The sequence below is a fragment of the Neovison vison genome, chromosome 13 (assembly GCF_020171115.1).
Source record: "Neovison vison isolate M4711 chromosome 13, ASM_NN_V1, whole genome shotgun sequence".
Taxonomy (NCBI): domain Eukaryota; kingdom Metazoa; phylum Chordata; class Mammalia; order Carnivora; family Mustelidae; genus Neogale; species Neogale vison.
Window position 1 is genome coordinate 39,381,947 of NC_058103.1, and position 18,836 is coordinate 39,400,782.

At 34.5% G+C, this 18,836-nt stretch overlaps 1 protein-coding gene across 1 annotated transcript in view; it reads right to left on the minus strand.

The window, feature by feature from the left end:
* The window catches only part of SLC38A6 (solute carrier family 38 member 6), a 69,237-nt gene that overhangs the window by 23,359 nt on the left and 27,042 nt on the right, over positions 1 to 18,836 (minus strand). The window contains exons 6-8 of the mRNA XM_044232491.1: positions 11,397 to 11,475; positions 884 to 966; positions 354 to 412 (exon numbers count right to left, since the gene is read on the minus strand). Coding sequence (XP_044088426.1) covers positions 354 to 412; positions 884 to 966; positions 11,397 to 11,475 — 221 coding nt within the window. The remainder of the gene's footprint in view (positions 1 to 353; positions 413 to 883; positions 967 to 11,396; positions 11,476 to 18,836) is intronic.

Here is an 18,836-nt window from a genome sequence, read left to right on the forward strand (position 1 = left end):
TTCTTTGACTCATTTTCAACAACAAAGAAGCGTTTAATCACATACACACCCAGTATTATACAGAAATAAACGGATACACACATCTACGCAAAGAATTAAGCTTCATCTAAGGTTTTAACAGAGTCAGTGTGCTTTCCTTTCTAGTTAACCAAAAGAGATACTGGATTTGAAAGGATGTTCTAGCTAAGCCTCTTCAAAATAGGTACAATAATTTTGTGGAATAAAAGTGCTTTTAGTAACACACTGAAATAAAACTCTGACAGAAAACAGAGTTAAAAGATAAAAAGAAGACATTAACACAATAAGTTCAATTTTAGTGAGGAGATAAGCAATATACTGTATTTTAAACTTACCACGAGAGCAAAGAACACCATAAAGAAAAATGATAAACTACTTGTGTAGCCAAGAAAGCCTGTAAAATAACAGTAAAATAAAAAGCAATTTATAAGGAAAGTGATCCTAACATACAGCTAAAGCTATACATCTTGGGCATGTTTTCTATTACAGTGCTTGGTATCTGGGGCTTAGGGCTGAGAATAACAACATTCCAACTATCTGTCACAGATCATTTATGCAGCTCTGTACAGCAGAATTGGAACTGGCTTACCACTAATGGTACACTGTAAGGAAAGGCTGCTCTTTAATGTTCCACTGTAAAGATTTTATTTTAGTAGGGCAGACAAAATACTACTACAAACCAAGTAATGGGCTAACTAAGCAAGGCTGAAGGCTGAACAACCTAAAATAAGTCCAAGTTCAGAATTATTCACTGTTACCACCCTTCTGCTAAAAATGTGGTACTGTGAAATTTAAAAGCCCCTTAACGTTATCTTCTTTCTTCCTTCTTTCCAAACAAAAACTGTCTTCTTCTCTAAAGACTTACCTATTTTAGGAAGAAGTGCAAGAGGGAACACAATGCCAACACAAATGATTATTAGTAGTGTTTGTCCATCAAGATACCAAGACCTAGTAGAAAAAAAAATAGTCCTATCTTAGGCACAGGAATCCAGTGGTTGTGTTTACACACACACACACACACACACAGAGTTATAACCATTACAACCACCCATTAGGAAAAGCCTACTTCCTTTCATTAAAATATGTTCTTGAGAAATCCTATTATTCTTATTAATGAATTTATATTTAAAAAGGTATCAAAACAATGAGATGTCATTTTTCAACTACCAAATTAGCAAGTATTTAAAAGTAAGATAATAGTCAATGTCGGTGAGGAGTGACAAGGTGTACACAAACTGGTGAAGGCAGGAGTGCCTGGATGGTTCAGTCGGTTGAATCTGGCTGTTGTTTTTGGCTCCTCATGATCTCAGAGTCCTGGGATTGAGCCCCAGGGTCAGCTTCTGTGCTCAGCGGGGAATCTGCTTGAGTATTCTCTCCCTCTTCCTCTGCCCCTCCCCCATGCTCAAGTGCACACACACTCTTTCTCTAAAATAAATAAATAAATCTTTAAAAGTGGTGAAGGTAAAAACTGTGTATATTACCTTTCTGGAAAGCAATTTGGCAAAAGATATTGAAAAATTTCAAATATGTAATACTTACAAAAGATTATTAAAAATAAACAATCAGGGATGCCTGGGTGGCTTAGTCAGTTAAGTGTCTGACTCTTAATTTTGGCTCAGGTCATGATCTCAGGGTCATGAAATGGAGCCTCCAGATGGCCCTGTGCTAGGTATAGAGCATGCTTAGATTCTCCCCCACCTCCCTCTGCCTGCCCCCATTCCTCCCTGCTCATATGTACCCTCTCTTTCTCAAAAAATAAATGAATAAATAATCAGTTGGAGTGCCTGGGAGGCTCAGCCAGTTAAGTGTCTGTCTGACCCTTGATTTCAGAATTTCAGCCCAGGTCTTGATCTCAGGGTCATGAGTTAAAGCCCTGCACTGGGCTCCATGCCAGGTGTGGAGCCTACTTAAAAAGTAAATAAATAAACAATCAACAATAAGAACAAAAATATTTGTAGAAAGATGGTTACTGAAAACATTTAAAATACTGAAAACTGGAAACAAATATCTAAGACTACAACAATTTTAAAACACATTATGGGACTACGGGACAATCATAAAAAAGAAAATTCTACACATATAATAATGAATAATATAACAATATATTGATATGAAAACATCCTAAATATACATAGCATGATTAGCAATTTTGAGGAAAAGCATAGATTAAAAATAGAAAAGAACTGCAACATCTTGATAGCCATCATGTTGTGGTGGCATTATGATGGGTAATTTTTCTTCTTCACAGTTTCCATATTTTTCAAGTTTTCTTGAAAGAGCATGAATTACCAGGAAAAAAAATATTACATTCTTCATATAAAGACACGAGAATATTAAATGAAAAAAAAAAGGTAGCTTAAAAGTATGATGATGTATTTGATTACTAAAAAAAGCCTGAATGAACATTAACAAAAAAGCCAGAAGGATATTCTTAAAATACCAGAAGGAGACATTTCTGTGTGGTAGCAATATCAGCAATTTTTATTTTTTTCCTTGTTTGCATATAGATGGTTTCAATTTTCCAATATAAAATACATGTGTGGAAATTTTTAAAAAGTTAGAGTTAATTCCCCAAGAATTTAATAGTAAAGACTTCACTTTAGTATGTAAAGGACAAACAATTCATGAAAGAAGTACAACTAGTAAATACACATGAAGAAAAATCCAATCTCTGGTGCTAATTAAAGAAATAAATATGAGGCTGTTGAAATTAAACTAGTAAAATTATTCAACAAGTAATATTCAAGGATGTGAATGCCTGGTCCTTCAGGCATTGCTAGTGATCTTGTCAATCAGTACTACTTCTGGGAAAATAATGACATTATATAGCAAATGAAACAAAAACATGATACTCTAAGAAAATAATCTATAATTTAAAGAATTCTATGTGCATGAAGCTATGAATACAACATTACTGTAACATTAAGAAGGTGGAGGGAAGTCCCATATATTTAACAAAAGAAAATATTAGGCCAATAAAAACATATTCAGTGGAATGCTATGCAGCTAGAAAAAAAGACAATTTAGTAAAATAGAAAATACTAACAATGAAAATATAAAATATATGATTATTAACTATGTTTTAAAAAGCTTTTTGAGAAAAATTAAAAGGATAAAACAGTGATTAGGTAAGTGATGTTATTATGTCTGATTTTTATTTGCTTTCTTTTCTGAATTTTCTATAATCTTTTCACTGAAACATGCACATATACACACATGAAGAGTAGTAACCAAGTATAGTTAATGTCAATATGGCAGCTGGAGCATCAAAAACAACAGGGATATTTTTTTTCCCCCAAATCATTTGGCAAGGTGCCTGGGTGACTCCAGTGGGTTAAAGCCTCTGCCTTCAGCTCAGGTCATGATCCCAGGGTCCTGGGATCGAGCCCCACATCAGGCTCTCCGCTCGGTAGGGAGCCTGCTTCCCCATCTCTCTCGCTGCCTGCCTCTCTGCCTACCTGTGATCTCTCTATCAAATAAATAAATGAAATCAGGGTCAAATCATTTGGCAGATACTCTCAGAATTCCCAGCTGGTGAAAATGCATCCTCTTTTTCTACCAAGTAGCTAAAGTCACCCACTGACATGTTAAGTTAATAAAATGGATACATTCCTGGAAACAGATAATATATCAAAATCATGAGAAATAATAAATATGAACAAAGCAATAATGAGTAAAGAAAATGAATCAGTGTCAAGAACTTCCCAACAAAGAAAACCCCAGAACCAGATAGTTTTACTGGTGAATTCTACCAAATATTTAAAGAAGAATTCATGCCAATCCTCAAACTCTTCTAAAAAACTGAAGAGAGGGGAATACTCCCAAACTCACTTGACAAGGGCAGCATACTCTTATACGAAAGCCAGATAAGGACACTACAAAAAAAGAGAACTACACATCAATATCCCTGATGAATACAGATGCAAAAATCCTCAACAAAATATTAGCAAAATGAAAACAATGCACATTAAAAACATCATACACGATGATTAAGTTGAATTTATCCCCGGAATGCAAGGGTGGCTGAACATACGCAAATCAATAAATATGATACAGCGTATTAACAGGATGAAAGATAAAAATCATACGATCATCTCAACAGATGCAGAAAAAGCATTTGACGAAATACAACAAAACTATTATAATAAAAGCCTTCAACAAATTGGGTAGAGAAGGAATATACCTCAATATAATAAAGGCCATATACAACAAACCTATAGCTAACATCATATTCAAGAGTGAAAGGTTGAAAGCTTTTTCTCTAGGATCAGGAACAACAGGGTGCCCACTCTCACCACTCTTATTAAACATAGTACTGGGAATCTTAGCTAGAATAAATCAGGCAAGATAAAAATAAATAAATAAATAAATAAATAAATAAATAAATAAAAGGCATCCAAATTGGAAAGGAAATAGTAACTCTGTATTTGCGATCATATGATCTTATAGGGAGACTACCCTAAAGACTCCACCAAAATGGCTATTAGAACTAATGGACACATTCAGTAAAGTTGCAGTTAACAAAATCAACATACGGAAATCGGTTACCTTTCTATACACTAACAAAAAAATATCTGAAAAAGAAATAAAACAATCCCATTTACAATAGCATCAAAAAAATTAAAATATGTAGGAATAAATTTAACCAAGCAAGTGGAAGATAGGTACACTGAAAACTACAAGATAGAACTCCAATGACAGAATTTGAAGAAGAAACAAATGGAAAGATAACCTGTCTATATTCATGGATAGGAAAAATTCATTTGTTAAAATGTCCATGCTACCCAAAGCCATCTACAGATTTAATGCAATCCCTATCAAGATTTGAATGATACTTTTTACAGAAATAGAACAATCCTAAAATTTGTATGGAACCACAAAAGATCCCACAGAGCCAAAGTAATCCTGAGAGGGAAAACAAAACATCATACTTCCTGATCTCAAACTGTACTACAACGCTGCTGTAGTTATCAAAGCAGTATAGTACTGGCAAAAAAATAGACACATAGGCCAATGGAATGAATAAAGAGCTCAGAAATAACTCTGTACCCATATACAGCCAAACTGATACTTCCAAGGGAGCCAAGAGCACTCAATGGGGGAAAAAGTGTCTTCCGTGAACAGTGTTAGGAAAACCAGATAAACACATGCAAAAAAGTGAAATTGGTCTCCTCTCTTATACCACTCACAAAAATTAACTTGGAGTGGATTAAACAGATTAAAGACTTAAATGTAGCACCTGAAACCATAAAACACAAAAACATAGGGGGGGAGTTCCTTGACATCAGCCTTGGCAATAATTTTTTGGATATGATACCAAAAGCACAAGCAACAGAAGTAAAAATAAGTAGGGTTACATCAAACATGCAAAAAGCTTTCGCACAGCAAAACAAACAATAAACAAAGTGAAGAGGCAATCTATGGAATGAAAGAAAATATTTGCAAACCATATAACTGATAGGTGGTTAATCCAATTGAAAAATGCACAGAGGAAAACAACGGCCATTTTTCCAAAGAAGACATACAAATGGCCAACAAGTACATGAAAAGATGCTCAACATCACTAATCATCACAAAATACAAATTAAAACCACAGTGAGAGACCACCTCACACTTGTTAGCATGGGTATCAAAAAGAAAAGCAGTAACAAGTGTTGGTGAGGAAATGGAGATAAAACAATCCTTGTGCACTGTCAGTGAGAAGGTGAACTGGTTCAGCCACTATGGAAAATAGTATGGAGGTTCCTGAAAAAATTAAAAATAGGGGCATCTGGGTGGCTCAGTCGGTTGAGCGCCTGGCTCTTGATTTCAGCTCAGGTCATGATCTCAGGGTCTTCGGATGGAGCCTAGCAAGCAGGAGTGCTCAGCCAGGAAGCTGCTTGTTGATTTCTCTCCCTCTCCCTACCTACCCCCTCGTGTACATGCATCTGCTTGCTCTCTCTCTCTCTCTCTCTCTCTCTCGTAAATAAATAAATAAATACATCTTTTTAAAAAATCAAGTGATCCTGCAATGCCACTTCTGAGTGATATATCCAAAGGAAATGAAAACACGATATTGAAAAGATATCTGCTTTTCCATATTTATTGCAGCATTATTCACAGTAGGTAAGATATGGAAACAACCTAAGTGTTTGTCAATGGATGAATGAATAAAGACGTGGAGGTGTGTATGTAGGCATTTATTTTTAAATACTATATATATATAATATATGTAAAATAATAGAATATTATTCAGCCATGAGAAAGAAGGAAATCTTGCCATTTGTGACAGCATGGTTGGATTATGAGGGTGTTATGCTAAGAGACAGAAGTCAGGCAGAAAGATATCATTACTGTTTATCACTTACATGTAAAATCAGAAAAAGCCAACCTCGTGAAAACAGAGTAGAATGGTGGTTACCAACAGGACTGGGGGTAGAGGAGCCAAGGGAACTGCAAAGTTGGTCAAATGGTACAAACCTGCAGTTATGAGATGAGTAAATTCTGGGGATTGTGATTGTAGTTAACAATAATAATATACCTGAAAGTTGCTTAGAGATTAGATCTTATATATAACAGTGATGGTGGGGTTAGCCAACACCACTGTGGTAATCATACTAGAATACAAAAGTGTATCAAAATGTTGTACACCTTAAATTTATACAATGTTACATGTTAATTATATTTCTTTTTTTTTTTAAAGATTTTGTTTATTTATTTGACAGACAGAGATATCACAAGTAGGCAGAGAGGCAGGCAGAGAGAGAGAAGAGGAAGCAGGCTCCCTGTTGAGCAGAGAGCCCGATGTGGGGCTCAATCCCAGGACCCTGAGATCATGACCTGAGCCGAAGACAGAGGCTTTAACCCACTGAGCCACCCAGGCGCCCCATTAATTACATTTCAATTTAAAAAGAATGAAAGAAAAGGTTTTCCCCCACACGGGTTTCAGCCCCTGGCTTCTAACATGGACTTCATGATTCACTGTGTCTCTTTTATTCCTGGTTTCAGAGGAAATCCTTTGTAATGTATCTTTAGTGGGTATTGGTGGGTGCCAACAACTTCCTTTTAAACAGAACAAAAGAGGGAGCAGCAGCAGCAGAAATAGCACCATGGTCACAACTTTCCCTTTTTCACTCTAATCCATGTCTTTAGGAAATGCCTGTGTCAGATCCTAAAACCTGTGAGTACTAGCACAAGTATTGCTAGTCCTCACAGACCTGAAGCTGTGCTCCCTGCTGCATTTACATGAGCCTCTCAGTCCCTGTAAGGAGGAGGACCTAAGGGCACAGATATTAAGAATACAAAATGATACTGCGCAGGTTCATCTTCTCGTCACTCTTGAGTAAGTATCAAAATGGGAACCTCAAAACATCCCTCATTGAGGAACACTTTGCAACTAAATTTCTGGAGCCGGCAAAAAGCCCAGGGCTCTACGCTTAAAATCTTCCTTCAGGGACCCAATATCAGAGCCAGACAATTGCAGTGTCAGGAGGAAAAAGACCCAATGCAGCAGCAGAACAGATTCCATGTGTTAGCTCTGTTGTCCCTACCATCATGAAGGTGGAGTTGTGCAACGGGCACATTCATCCTTAGGATCCAAAACTCTTCTCTTGCATAAGAATAAACATTTTGAAATCCTGAACTTTACAACTTATACTATTATCACTAGACTATGTCAGACCACAATTCACTCATGCCCAGAAGCCACAAGACTGCCCAGAGCACTGAACTGTGGGACTGAAAACAACGTCACTGCCTCTCAGCAGTCTCGCAGCATCACCGTTATGGTATGTTAGCGCAAGAAGAGACCTCAGAGATCCTTTGAGTCAACAACTTCATCTTATATGTCTGTAAAAGCAGCAAAAAGATGAGAATGATCTTAGTGACAGGAAAAGTGGAAATAATCTCTACCCCCCCTTTTTTAAATGATTTATTTGAGAGAGAGAGAGAGAGAGAGCGCATGCACACGAGCAAGGGGAGACACAGGAGGAAAGGGATAGAGACAGGCACAAGGCTCCATTTCACAGGCCTGAGATCATGACCTGAGCTGAAACTAAGAGTCAGAGGCATAACAGACTAAGCCACCCAGGCGTTCCTGATCTCTATTATTGAACAGTCACTCTTGAGTTTATGGTATTTTTCAGCTATTGCCTCATTTTTCTCAAGATGGTGCTTTCCTTTACACTCTCCTAGTCACAGGACTGAATTTTAAATTCCCAATATCAAAAGAACTTTATTGCAAAGTATAATTTCTCTATCCCTGGCTTGGCTACTGGTTATTATTAATCATTTCTTATACTTATTAAGGTAGATTAATAAAGCCAATTGTAAACACAGTGCTTTTCTTTATCATTCAACTATAAGGCAATTCAGTAACATACACTAAAGGTAGTTTAGATTTGATATGCATGTCACAGGCAACTGAATTGTGTTTGGCAATGGATATTTTCCAAAGAACAGAGATGATTAAACTTGGAAAATTAAATCCAGCCCGAGAAATACAAACCAGCAAAAAGTAATCTCCAAAAGCACATATTAAATAAGTATATTTTATAAATCAAGATTTTAGAAGAATATACTACCCTTAAATTTTTTCCTAAGAGGAAAAAAAGAATTATCTAACAGAACCCCTGTTTTCCTACTGTAATCTAAATATACATTCCTTTAAGCCAAAAGAATTAGAGTAAAAAGTTTTATACTTCCTAGAAAACTTGTTTGATCTATGGATTTAATCCTATATGATAAAAATGTTCCAAGTATGAAATATAGAGTATAAATCTTTAGCTGTATTGCAAATGCTTTGGCATGCAGATGCTTTTTTCCATATTTTAATGAAAACCAGATTTATTTATAAGTTTCTTTAATTTCATTCTCGAATGGAATGGAACAAGAGTATCATATGTTCTGAATTAGGATCTTACTCACATCCCATATCAATTATGTAACTCAAATGCAAGACAACTTAATTGTGTCAATCATATTCCACTGACAAGATCATTAAATGTTAACAGAGAGCTTCCAACTTTTAACAGCCATAGATTTTTAAAATATAAATTATTCTCCGAAAAGCACAGACGCCTCATACAAGTTTGGGATAAGTATTATAGCTTCTGACTTCTAACAGTAATTGTTGAAATTAGAATATTATGAACATAAAGTTTCTTTTTGATAACATCTTTATAAAGGTTTATATTTCACAAAGGTACATCAAATCTCACAGAAAATAAGCACACATGAAAGACCTTAAGTGCAATTTATTGTCAATCAAACCCTAAAATAAAAGCATAACAATATCACATTGATCTCAGAAAAAATAATGCTACGTAACTTTATTTAGAAATAAACTGTCCTAGGTAGTTGTCAATTACCATAATATTTGTTTCTTAATTATTTGACCGCATTAAGCTTTGAAGTTTGGTGATTTATCTGCATTCTAACCACTTAATACAGTCTCTTATTGGAGTTTTTTACAACTCTGAAATACAAAACAAGCAAATGTACTTCATGTATAAAACAAGATGAGGCTGTTAGAGAGGTGTACAATTTTCAACAAAACACAGATGATGCAAACTGGTCATAGTATTTTGAAGTATACCTTAAAAAATTCATTTCTGACATATGAAAATATCATTTTAATCAATTTTCTACTAATATGAGTAAGATGGGGGTTAATTTTTATTTTTTTAAACAAATGAGAAGAAAACCCAACAAAATAAATGGTAACTGATTTAAAGTGAAAGCTATGGCAAAAGTATCACATTTAGAGAAAGAAGACCTAAGTTTTAATAGCAATTCTGTCTCATACTACCTTAATTATTTCTAAAATTTTATAAGCATGTTATCCCTCCTCTTTCCACAAAGACATATAGCAATTAAAAAAATGTAAAAAGAAGTCACCAAATTGAGGAGCAGGGAAAAGGCAAACACGTGACAACTACTAGGATTAACAGTTTATGCAATATATTCAAATTTGACTCTGACCTCCCTGGCAGAGCAAACAAGGAAAATCGACCTTTAATATAATTATTATTATTGAAATTTCTTTATTTTTAATTGAGGATATATCTGACATACAACATTCAGTAATTTAATTCTCCACATTTACACTATGCTATCAGCTTATAAGAGCATATATATATATATATATAAATATATATATATATAAAATATCTTATTTGATCATCTCAACAACTTTCTTAAGAAGGCAATATTGGTATGTCCATTAAGACAGGTGAAGAAACCTAAGGCTCAAAATTAAGTTGTATGGCCAGAAGAAATAAAATCAATTACCTGAGGTCACTGACATGGATAGAACACATGTCTCCTTACTCCTCCTCTGACATTCCTGATTCTACTTCTCATTGCCTTGAGTTCTTAGCCCTACACTATAAATTTGTCACACAGAATTTTTTGAGTAATGGAAATTGTCCTGAATATTTTTACAGCAAATTAAAAAGTGAACTTCACATAGCTCTTTCTTATAGCGATTGTTCATCAAACTAAGGGCATAAAACTTAAATGAATATGGAAACCCTACAAACAATAAAGTACTTCAGAAAGGCACAGTATCTTCTGATGATGAAAAATCATTAAAGACTTCCAGTTCCTATTCAGATCTAAAGTATACCACACTTGCTTTTTATATAAATACATATTTGCAGTTGTCTAATAGAACTTTTTCATGGAAGTCGAGTTGTAAAAGCTAAAAAAGTTAAAAAAATTTGCCCTGCAGTCCAGAACAAGTACAAATATTAGAGCAAAACAACCAAATATTTAAGTCCAAAAGTCTGATGGGTTTTTGCGTTGTGGTTTAGAAAGTGTGTGAAATAACTTGATGACACTTAAAAAAATTTATTCTCTCTTTTCAAGTGTATTTTTCTAAAAATTTCTTTTCCTATGCAATGAAAGGAAAAGTAAAATAAGTTTGCTTTCCCATAGAAAGAGATGAGTCAATAGTCTTTATTTTTTTTTGAGTCAATAGTCTTTAGAACCCAGTATTTTATAAATAATAAAGGAGAAAGGAAGTATAATGTGGTTTAGTATTGTTTATAGTATTGTTAAAAACCAGGAAATGAAATCATTAAGTCCCTGCAAATCATTTATTTTTTCAAACCATGCTTTAGAATAGAAATCTCACAAGTGCGGTTGTAACTTTACCACCGTGGTTTGTGGAGAAGCGACAGCAGTATGATCCCCTCCCCTCCTTTGTTTAAGACCTTTATACTCCATACTTCTCACCATTCCCCATTCCTACCTTAATCTTTCATATTCCCAGAAATTTCTTCTTTCCTCTGCTCCAAGAGAGAGTTCCTCCCTGTCCTGCCCATTTTACCATATCATTAATAAATACTTATTGAATTAACAAATGAGTGGATACAACATGAAATATTTTTTCTTACCCAGTATGATCTCCAGACAAAAATTCTGAAATAGCAGCAGGAAGCTCTGTTTTAATAATTAAAAGATAAGATGACATAGCTGCAAAAAGGAAAAAAATAGTTCCTATTAGAATTCTATAATTTTTAGTCATTTAAGAATAATCTATACAGAAACACAGATGTCCATTAGGACTTTGACGACATGTGGAAGATTAACTCATACTGCACTATCCCAAAGGTATAGACACGCCAGGAATGGAGATAAGTAACTTTGCAGAGAATAACTGGTAGTTCATTAAGTATTCTTTGTTTACATTTCAAACGCAATACAAACTGTTTAGGTAAGAGAAATTGTTTAATTACAGTCCATTTACAAATAAAATTTTCTTTGAAGTTTTGCATAAATTTGTGTATGTTTTCAACCCTGTTCAAGGCATCCTAAGTTAGTTTAGCAATAACTGATAAAGAAACAGGAGTTTAATAAGTACAGCTAATAATTTTGATTACTTGTTTTTTCTTACTAGAGAGAGACAGGCCCCCAGAAGTCTCCCTCTCTCCCACTCCCTCTTCCTTTCACTGCTTGCCCCGAACACACATAACATTATGCATGTTATTATAAAACAAAAATGAAATGTATTATGAATTACATTTTATTATGCATATTAAAGGGACAAAACTTACAACTTTTTTTTTTTTAATTATTTATTTGACAGAGAGAGGTCACAAGTAGGCAGAGAGGCAGGCAGAGAGAGAGGAGGAAGCAGGCTCCCTGCTGAGCAGAGAGCCCGATGCGGGACTCGATCCCAGGACCCTGAGATCATGACCTGAGCCGAAGGCAGCGGCTCAACCCACTGAGCCACCCAGGCGCCCCAAAACTTACAACTTTTATTCCATTTTATTAACAGTTGGGATTACCTTTATTATGCAATCACAACCTGAAGCTAACACTGCTTCTTATATTTTAACTGACAGGATCCAAGAAAGAACTAGCTTTTTTAGCATTTTAATAATGATCCTATTTCTGATGTAGCTATTAAAAAAAAACAAATCCTATAACCCTTCTATCATATATTAGGAAATTTTTTAGTATGGTCACAAAATATAGAACTCACTTATAGGTAAATACTTGAGTTTAAGCTTATATGTTTAAGTATATAGTAACCCAGATGACTGGAATCAGAACTCAGTTTAACAGAGTAATAATCTCTCTTTCCTCCAGAGATTAAGGATATATTAAAAAAGGACCAACAAGAATATATCCAAGAAGAATAAAGAGTGTACTCTGTACGCACATTAATTTTATTACTTATTTATATTTCAGGAAACATTTCAGTTTCTCCTTAGACCTACAAAAACTAAGAAAACAAATGAATGCCAAGTCTGAATGGTAAAAACTGATTAAAAGGTTCAAATGTTTAAGAAGAAGAGTGTGTTTTTTTCAAACAACATACATAAACATAGCTATATTTCTCCACAATTATTACAATGCTGTGTGGCTAAGAAAAAAAAAGGAAATATACTAGTTGCTATATAAATTTATATGAAGATAGACAATAAGCAGATACACATAATTTTTAAAGTAAAATGACATACCCATGGCAAAATAAAATTTAGAATAGTTAATACTCACTTCTCTGTAATGAAAATACATATATATGCATTTTCCAGTTTATGACTATTTATTCTCCCCCCAAAATGCAGTTGTTGAAGTACAGCTTTTCCCCAAGAAGTACAGTACCTTTCTTCAAACTCATTTTGTTTGGGGACATTACAATTGATTATATATGAAAAGGTGTTCTGTATTGCTCATACTGTCAAAAGGAAAAATGCTATCAATTTGGCACAGAACAGAAGGAAGGTTTCGATTAACCTCCTCCACTCAAGGATTTGGAGGTCTGTGTTTATAATACTTTATCTATTCCAAAGAATCACATACATATGGTATAATGAAAATCATGAGCTGAATTTTCTGAAACTGGCCTAGAGCTGTTTAAATGAATCTTGCAAGGAAAAAAAGAGGAAAAAGTACCTTGAACAAAAGGAATGCAGACTTCCTATACAATGTAATTTATTATCTGACCATCAGTCTTTCTTGCTTGGATTAATCCAACACCACATGCATTTCTAAAGTTTCAGACATTCATCTCTTTCAGTAATTTTCTATTATTTCTTTTAGATCTTTAGTTGTAAAAGCTTCAATGAATATGATATCGTATTTCTTCCTAATATACAATCTGTCATTCTTCCCAGAATTTCTATTAGCCCCTGGCTAATCATCTGATCACTTTTATCCTCTGTTGTAGCCTTAACTCTTTGGTTTTCAAATGGGAGTCCTATTTCATTAGATTCCAGTCTGAAGAATCATGTATATTTCAAGAAACATGAACGCACCAAACATATGTTTCTCTCTCAAAAAGAGATCTCAGCATACAAGATATAATAAAACACGCAAAATACTGCTTCTTTCTTACTGAATGCTGGTGTTTGTTTTAAGAGCTACAAAACCACACAACTCCCGATGAGGAAAAGCCCCACTAATTAAGCAGGTAAAACAAAAACACTATCCTTTTTACTGTCTTAATCATTTTTTCTTAACCACAAGTAAACTTCCCTTCGAGGACCTAGCACCTTAACATATTATATATAATACAGAGAAGAAATAAAAGAGATTGCCAAACATGCAGTAACTTAGGAAATATATCTTAGATTCACATAAAAAGGACAATTAGCTCAATAAAATAAAATAAGAAAAGTTTTAAAGATATAATATCAATAGTAAGGCTCACATATCCATTGTTTTTAACCAAAAGGTTCACTAGATCAAACAGCTGCCTGCCACAGCTCTTGTCTCATGTCTTCTATTAATGGCATAAGGAAGTGTTTAAAGACTTATTTTAGAGACAGGTCATAAGCAAGAATTTGTAAATGATTTTTGCTGACATCAATACATAGCATAGACTCCTAATACAAGACACACCACATTGTTCTCTAAATTAACAGCTGTAACAGGGTCATCCATTTTAGCCTTCATTATGGTTAAGTGATTCTAGCCCCCCCAACTAGCAAGCCAGAAGACTTGGTGCTAGAAGACATACCTTGATGACAGGTATTCAAGCCATTACAAATCATTTACTTTTACCACATAAACTAAGTAAGTATTCTTTTCTCCTTCATCTTAAACATAACTAGTAGAACTCATTTAATGGAAACTACCCTGGGAAGGAAATTTTTAAAAATCTGTCAATCTAATCACAACACAGAAATTGAAAGTATTCTTTGAAAACCATGTGGAAAAGCAACTGGTATATTAAGAAATGACTAAAATAGGGCAAAATCTGATTAGGCAATAGCAAGTAGTAAGATATTAGTATTGGTTGATCTAATCATAGAAGAGAAACACGTGAACTGGGAACATGGAGGTTGAAGGGAGAGATGTCAGAAACAACAGAAAAGGGGAAAGCGCCCTGTTGAGAGAAGAATCATAACAGTGAACATCTGGGGGTTCTGAATGCCTATTCCATGCTTCACAGTATTCTAAGTGATTTGCAAGCTATTTTCTTAATTAACCTTTACCACAAAACTGTGAGGTAGATATTTATTCCACAGATACAGAAATGGAAGTAACCTGCCCAACGTAGTGATAGTAGAAAAAGCCAGTCTGGCTTGAGAAATGTGCCCTATTAACTATCAGGGAAAAGTGCAGGAGCAAAGTGAAGAAGAAATCACTACTGCAAAGAAAAATAAGGGAGGTCTGTCAAAAGGACCACTCTCTAGAATTATTTTGCGTCTTTTTCATCGGCATTTAAATGACAATTGCTTACAAATGCTGATGTCAATGGGTAAGATAAAGGAAATGAATGAGAAGTCTTAAAAATACTACACTCATTTCACTTTGACATATATTTTCAATGTAATTTATTTCAGCTTTGTAGCTGGTTTGATAAAATTATTAATCCAAAAGTCCTCAGATAAGCTAAGGAGTTTCCTGAGGGCCTCTACTGCTCATCTACCACTATGATTCTGATGCATCTGCAACTATTATTGTAATTCAGAGGGAAAAGCTTCCTATTCTCACACATTTGAGATATTAACATCAAACTGAAATGAAACAAACAAAACTCTTCCCCAAAACCCTGAACTCTCATGGACTATTTTTCCCAGGACTCTTTAAAAAAAATTAAAAGCCTCATTTGAAGTTTGGGCCTAAAAAATCATTAGTTTGCAAAAATAATTACCCTTTTTGTTAAACTCTTAAAATACACGTATGAAGATAAGATTACATACAGCTATTTTTAAAACAGAATGAGGTTTTCAGCACTTGGAAGAAGTTCAGCAACTTCTTAAAAGATTAGTCAGCCAGCCCTAAACAGATGTACTATGGGAGGAAATAATAAGTTTGCCTTTCCATCTGAGAGACTCAGTTTTACTTCAAACATGTTTTTAGTCATGTATAGCAACAGGTTTATTCTACTCAACTTGTCTTATTAACCTGGTGCCCCTCTCAAATGTCCAAATGCCAGTGAGAGTCTATCCCCGCTCAAAATAGTACACAAGACAACCTCTTTTTCTAAAACCCCCCAAAATGCCATTTCCTTAATTTGTACATAAATGGAAATCAAAATACATGGAGGAAAACTTTCACCATAACCCTAGGAAAATGTTTATCTTTGTTTTTTACCATTTATCAAGATCTTAAATTTGAACACGAAAGGAGAATATTTACTATTCTGAAATCCTCCAATAAGCTTCAATAAGTCACAGGAATAAACAGTACAGCATAATGAATACAGTGGAGGATAGTGTAATAGCAATGTAACAAGACAGATGGCAGCTAGGCTTGTGGTGAACACAGCATAATGTATAAATATGTCAAATCACTAAGTTGTACACCTGAAACTAATGTAACATTGTGTGTCAATTATAGTCACATAAATAATTTTTAAAAATTACTACTAAGAAATATATTACTTTCAGAAAAAATTTTTTAAATTTTTTTTGAAAGATTTTATGTATTTATTTGACACAGAGAGAGAAAGAGAGGGCACAAGCAGGAGGAGCAGCAGGCAGAGGCAGAGGGAGAAGCAGGGACTTCTTCTGAGGACTGAGTAGGGAACCCACATTCTAGGACCCTGGGATCATGACCTGAGCCCAAAGCAGTCGCTTAACTGCTTAACCCACTGAGCCACCCAGGTGCCCCTCAAAACCTTTTTAAAGTGACATGTTGCCAGCAAATTTTATCTGTGAAAATAAATTTTTACTTGTGGAAAAAAAAAATCTCCTTCCAAATTTCCTGCATCTTTCCCACTCTGAAGTAGTACTTTCTAGAATTTCTGGACAGTACTGCTCAGGTTCAAAGAAGCTGCAGTACGTTTACAGATGAGCTGACCAGCAGATGGCGTTGTAACAGCACGCCCAATTCCAGTCTCCCAGGGGAGAGTACAAACTAAAACATCTAAAATGACTTCACTATCCTACAAAAAAAGGCAGAAAATAAAACCAAATAGTTTCTAATTTATTTAATATTAAATTGTGAATTTTAAAAATTCTGAGAATTTGAAATTTTTATAGTTCTCAACTTATTTATACATTTCTGATGATGAGATTTAGAAATTATGCTGCCAGAGTATTAAAAAAGGCTGCAGAGTTTCTCTTAAAACTTAAGATTTCCAGACTGAGGTATTAATCAAGACTGCTGGGATAAGGTTTGTGGGATCTGTGCCAAAATGGAAAATCTAGATCATTCTAGCACTTTCAGGAGGTTCCAGTAATGTTTAGGGTTCTACTTTCAAAATATATAGCAGTGGTTCAATCTTTAATCTCCTTTAAGAAATTGGGGCTTTAAAAAATTAATATGCTATTGATAGTGGTCCTTCATATTTTATAAAGAGCAAAGTAAGGATTTAACATACTCAGAGTCACTAACCTTTCCACACTTTGAGATGAGTAGGACATAAAACCAGAAAAAACATCAAGTAACTCCACTTTATCATGCACTTCTAGTTCACAGGACTTTCTCTGGTTTGACTAAAAACAATTTGGGGTTTATGGTTTGAATACTAGGAATATTTAAGCCTACTAAATGGTCTATCTCAAGAGTTCAGATGAATGTGAAACTAACTACTTACTTAGGTTTTTAGGAAAAGAATCTCATAATGCAACACAGCTAGAGGAACTATGTGGAAACTATGTACACTTACTTGCTACTAGGGTTCTTCCTTTTACTAATAGCCCACCAAATCCAAACCCTAAGCCAGAGTTCTCATGCCTGTTACAGCATTAAATATTAAAACTTCCAGATGTCTCTTTTCTGACTTTGTGTCCCAGCAGCCATGACTCTCAGAGCCTAGGGAAATGGGCAGCTGGGGGCTATTACTAGTACTTCTTTCAGCTCCCTAATTCATTATTTTGGGGGGGGGAGATCAGGAATCACTTGGAAGTAATAAAATACTTGCTTGAGGGCTCTCCATATTCCAAAGACAAAAAAGTTTCCATCAGCTTAAAATAAGAGTGCTAAATTTCTTGAGTCACAATTTTTTTTCTATCACAAAGTTTAGAGATTTTTTTTCAAAGACACTATATTTTTCCAAATAATTTGTTAGACTACACCAGTGCCCTGTGATTAATACTTGGTGCCTCATTGATGCTGGGTGAAAAAAAGGTTTCCTGTAAAGTTGTGACAGTAAATTCTTTCCTAAAGAAACTATATACTCACTAATCTATTCCATGGTCTCCTCTTCCCAGCTGATCAATTCTCTTCCTCCTAAGGAATAACTGAGCCACACGGCTGGCTTTTCCTTCTCACTCTCCTTCTCTTGTTCCTTCTTTTCTTCCTATCATAAATATTACTACATACCTACAATGTGCTAGGTAATAAGAACATAAATGACTGAGCAAATTACTTGGATTTCTGTAATAAGGAGATGTAGGGAACAACTGGGTCTTCACTGAAACATCCATGTAACAAGTATTGATCAAGAGCAATCCATGATCATTTTGACTTTAAACGTCTCTCTGCTCCATTTTCTCATAGATTCATCAAGGACATAAAATCCTAAGAAAACTGAAAAATGTTTAAATGTTACAAAGCACATAAGAGTTAGGAAGCATTAATCTAAGACATGATTACCTAACCTGAAAACATATTTCAAAACATTTTATATTCTATTTTATATAAATAAGATTGGACTCTACTCAATACTTTCAGTCTTTTAATTTTTATATAATTCCAGTCTATAAATCATGCTATGGATTTTCAAGTCTCTTTCTATCATCTATATAGTATATAAGACTATCTCTTTGAGGCAGAATCTTAGACTTTTACTTTTAAGTAGAAATTTTAGAATTCAACAAATATTATTTATTGAGCTCCTCTACCAGAAATTAGGTCAAGTTAGGAAAATAAATAAAAACACATAGTCCCTATATCCAGTGAGTTTTTAAATCCTCAGCATTTAATCTTTT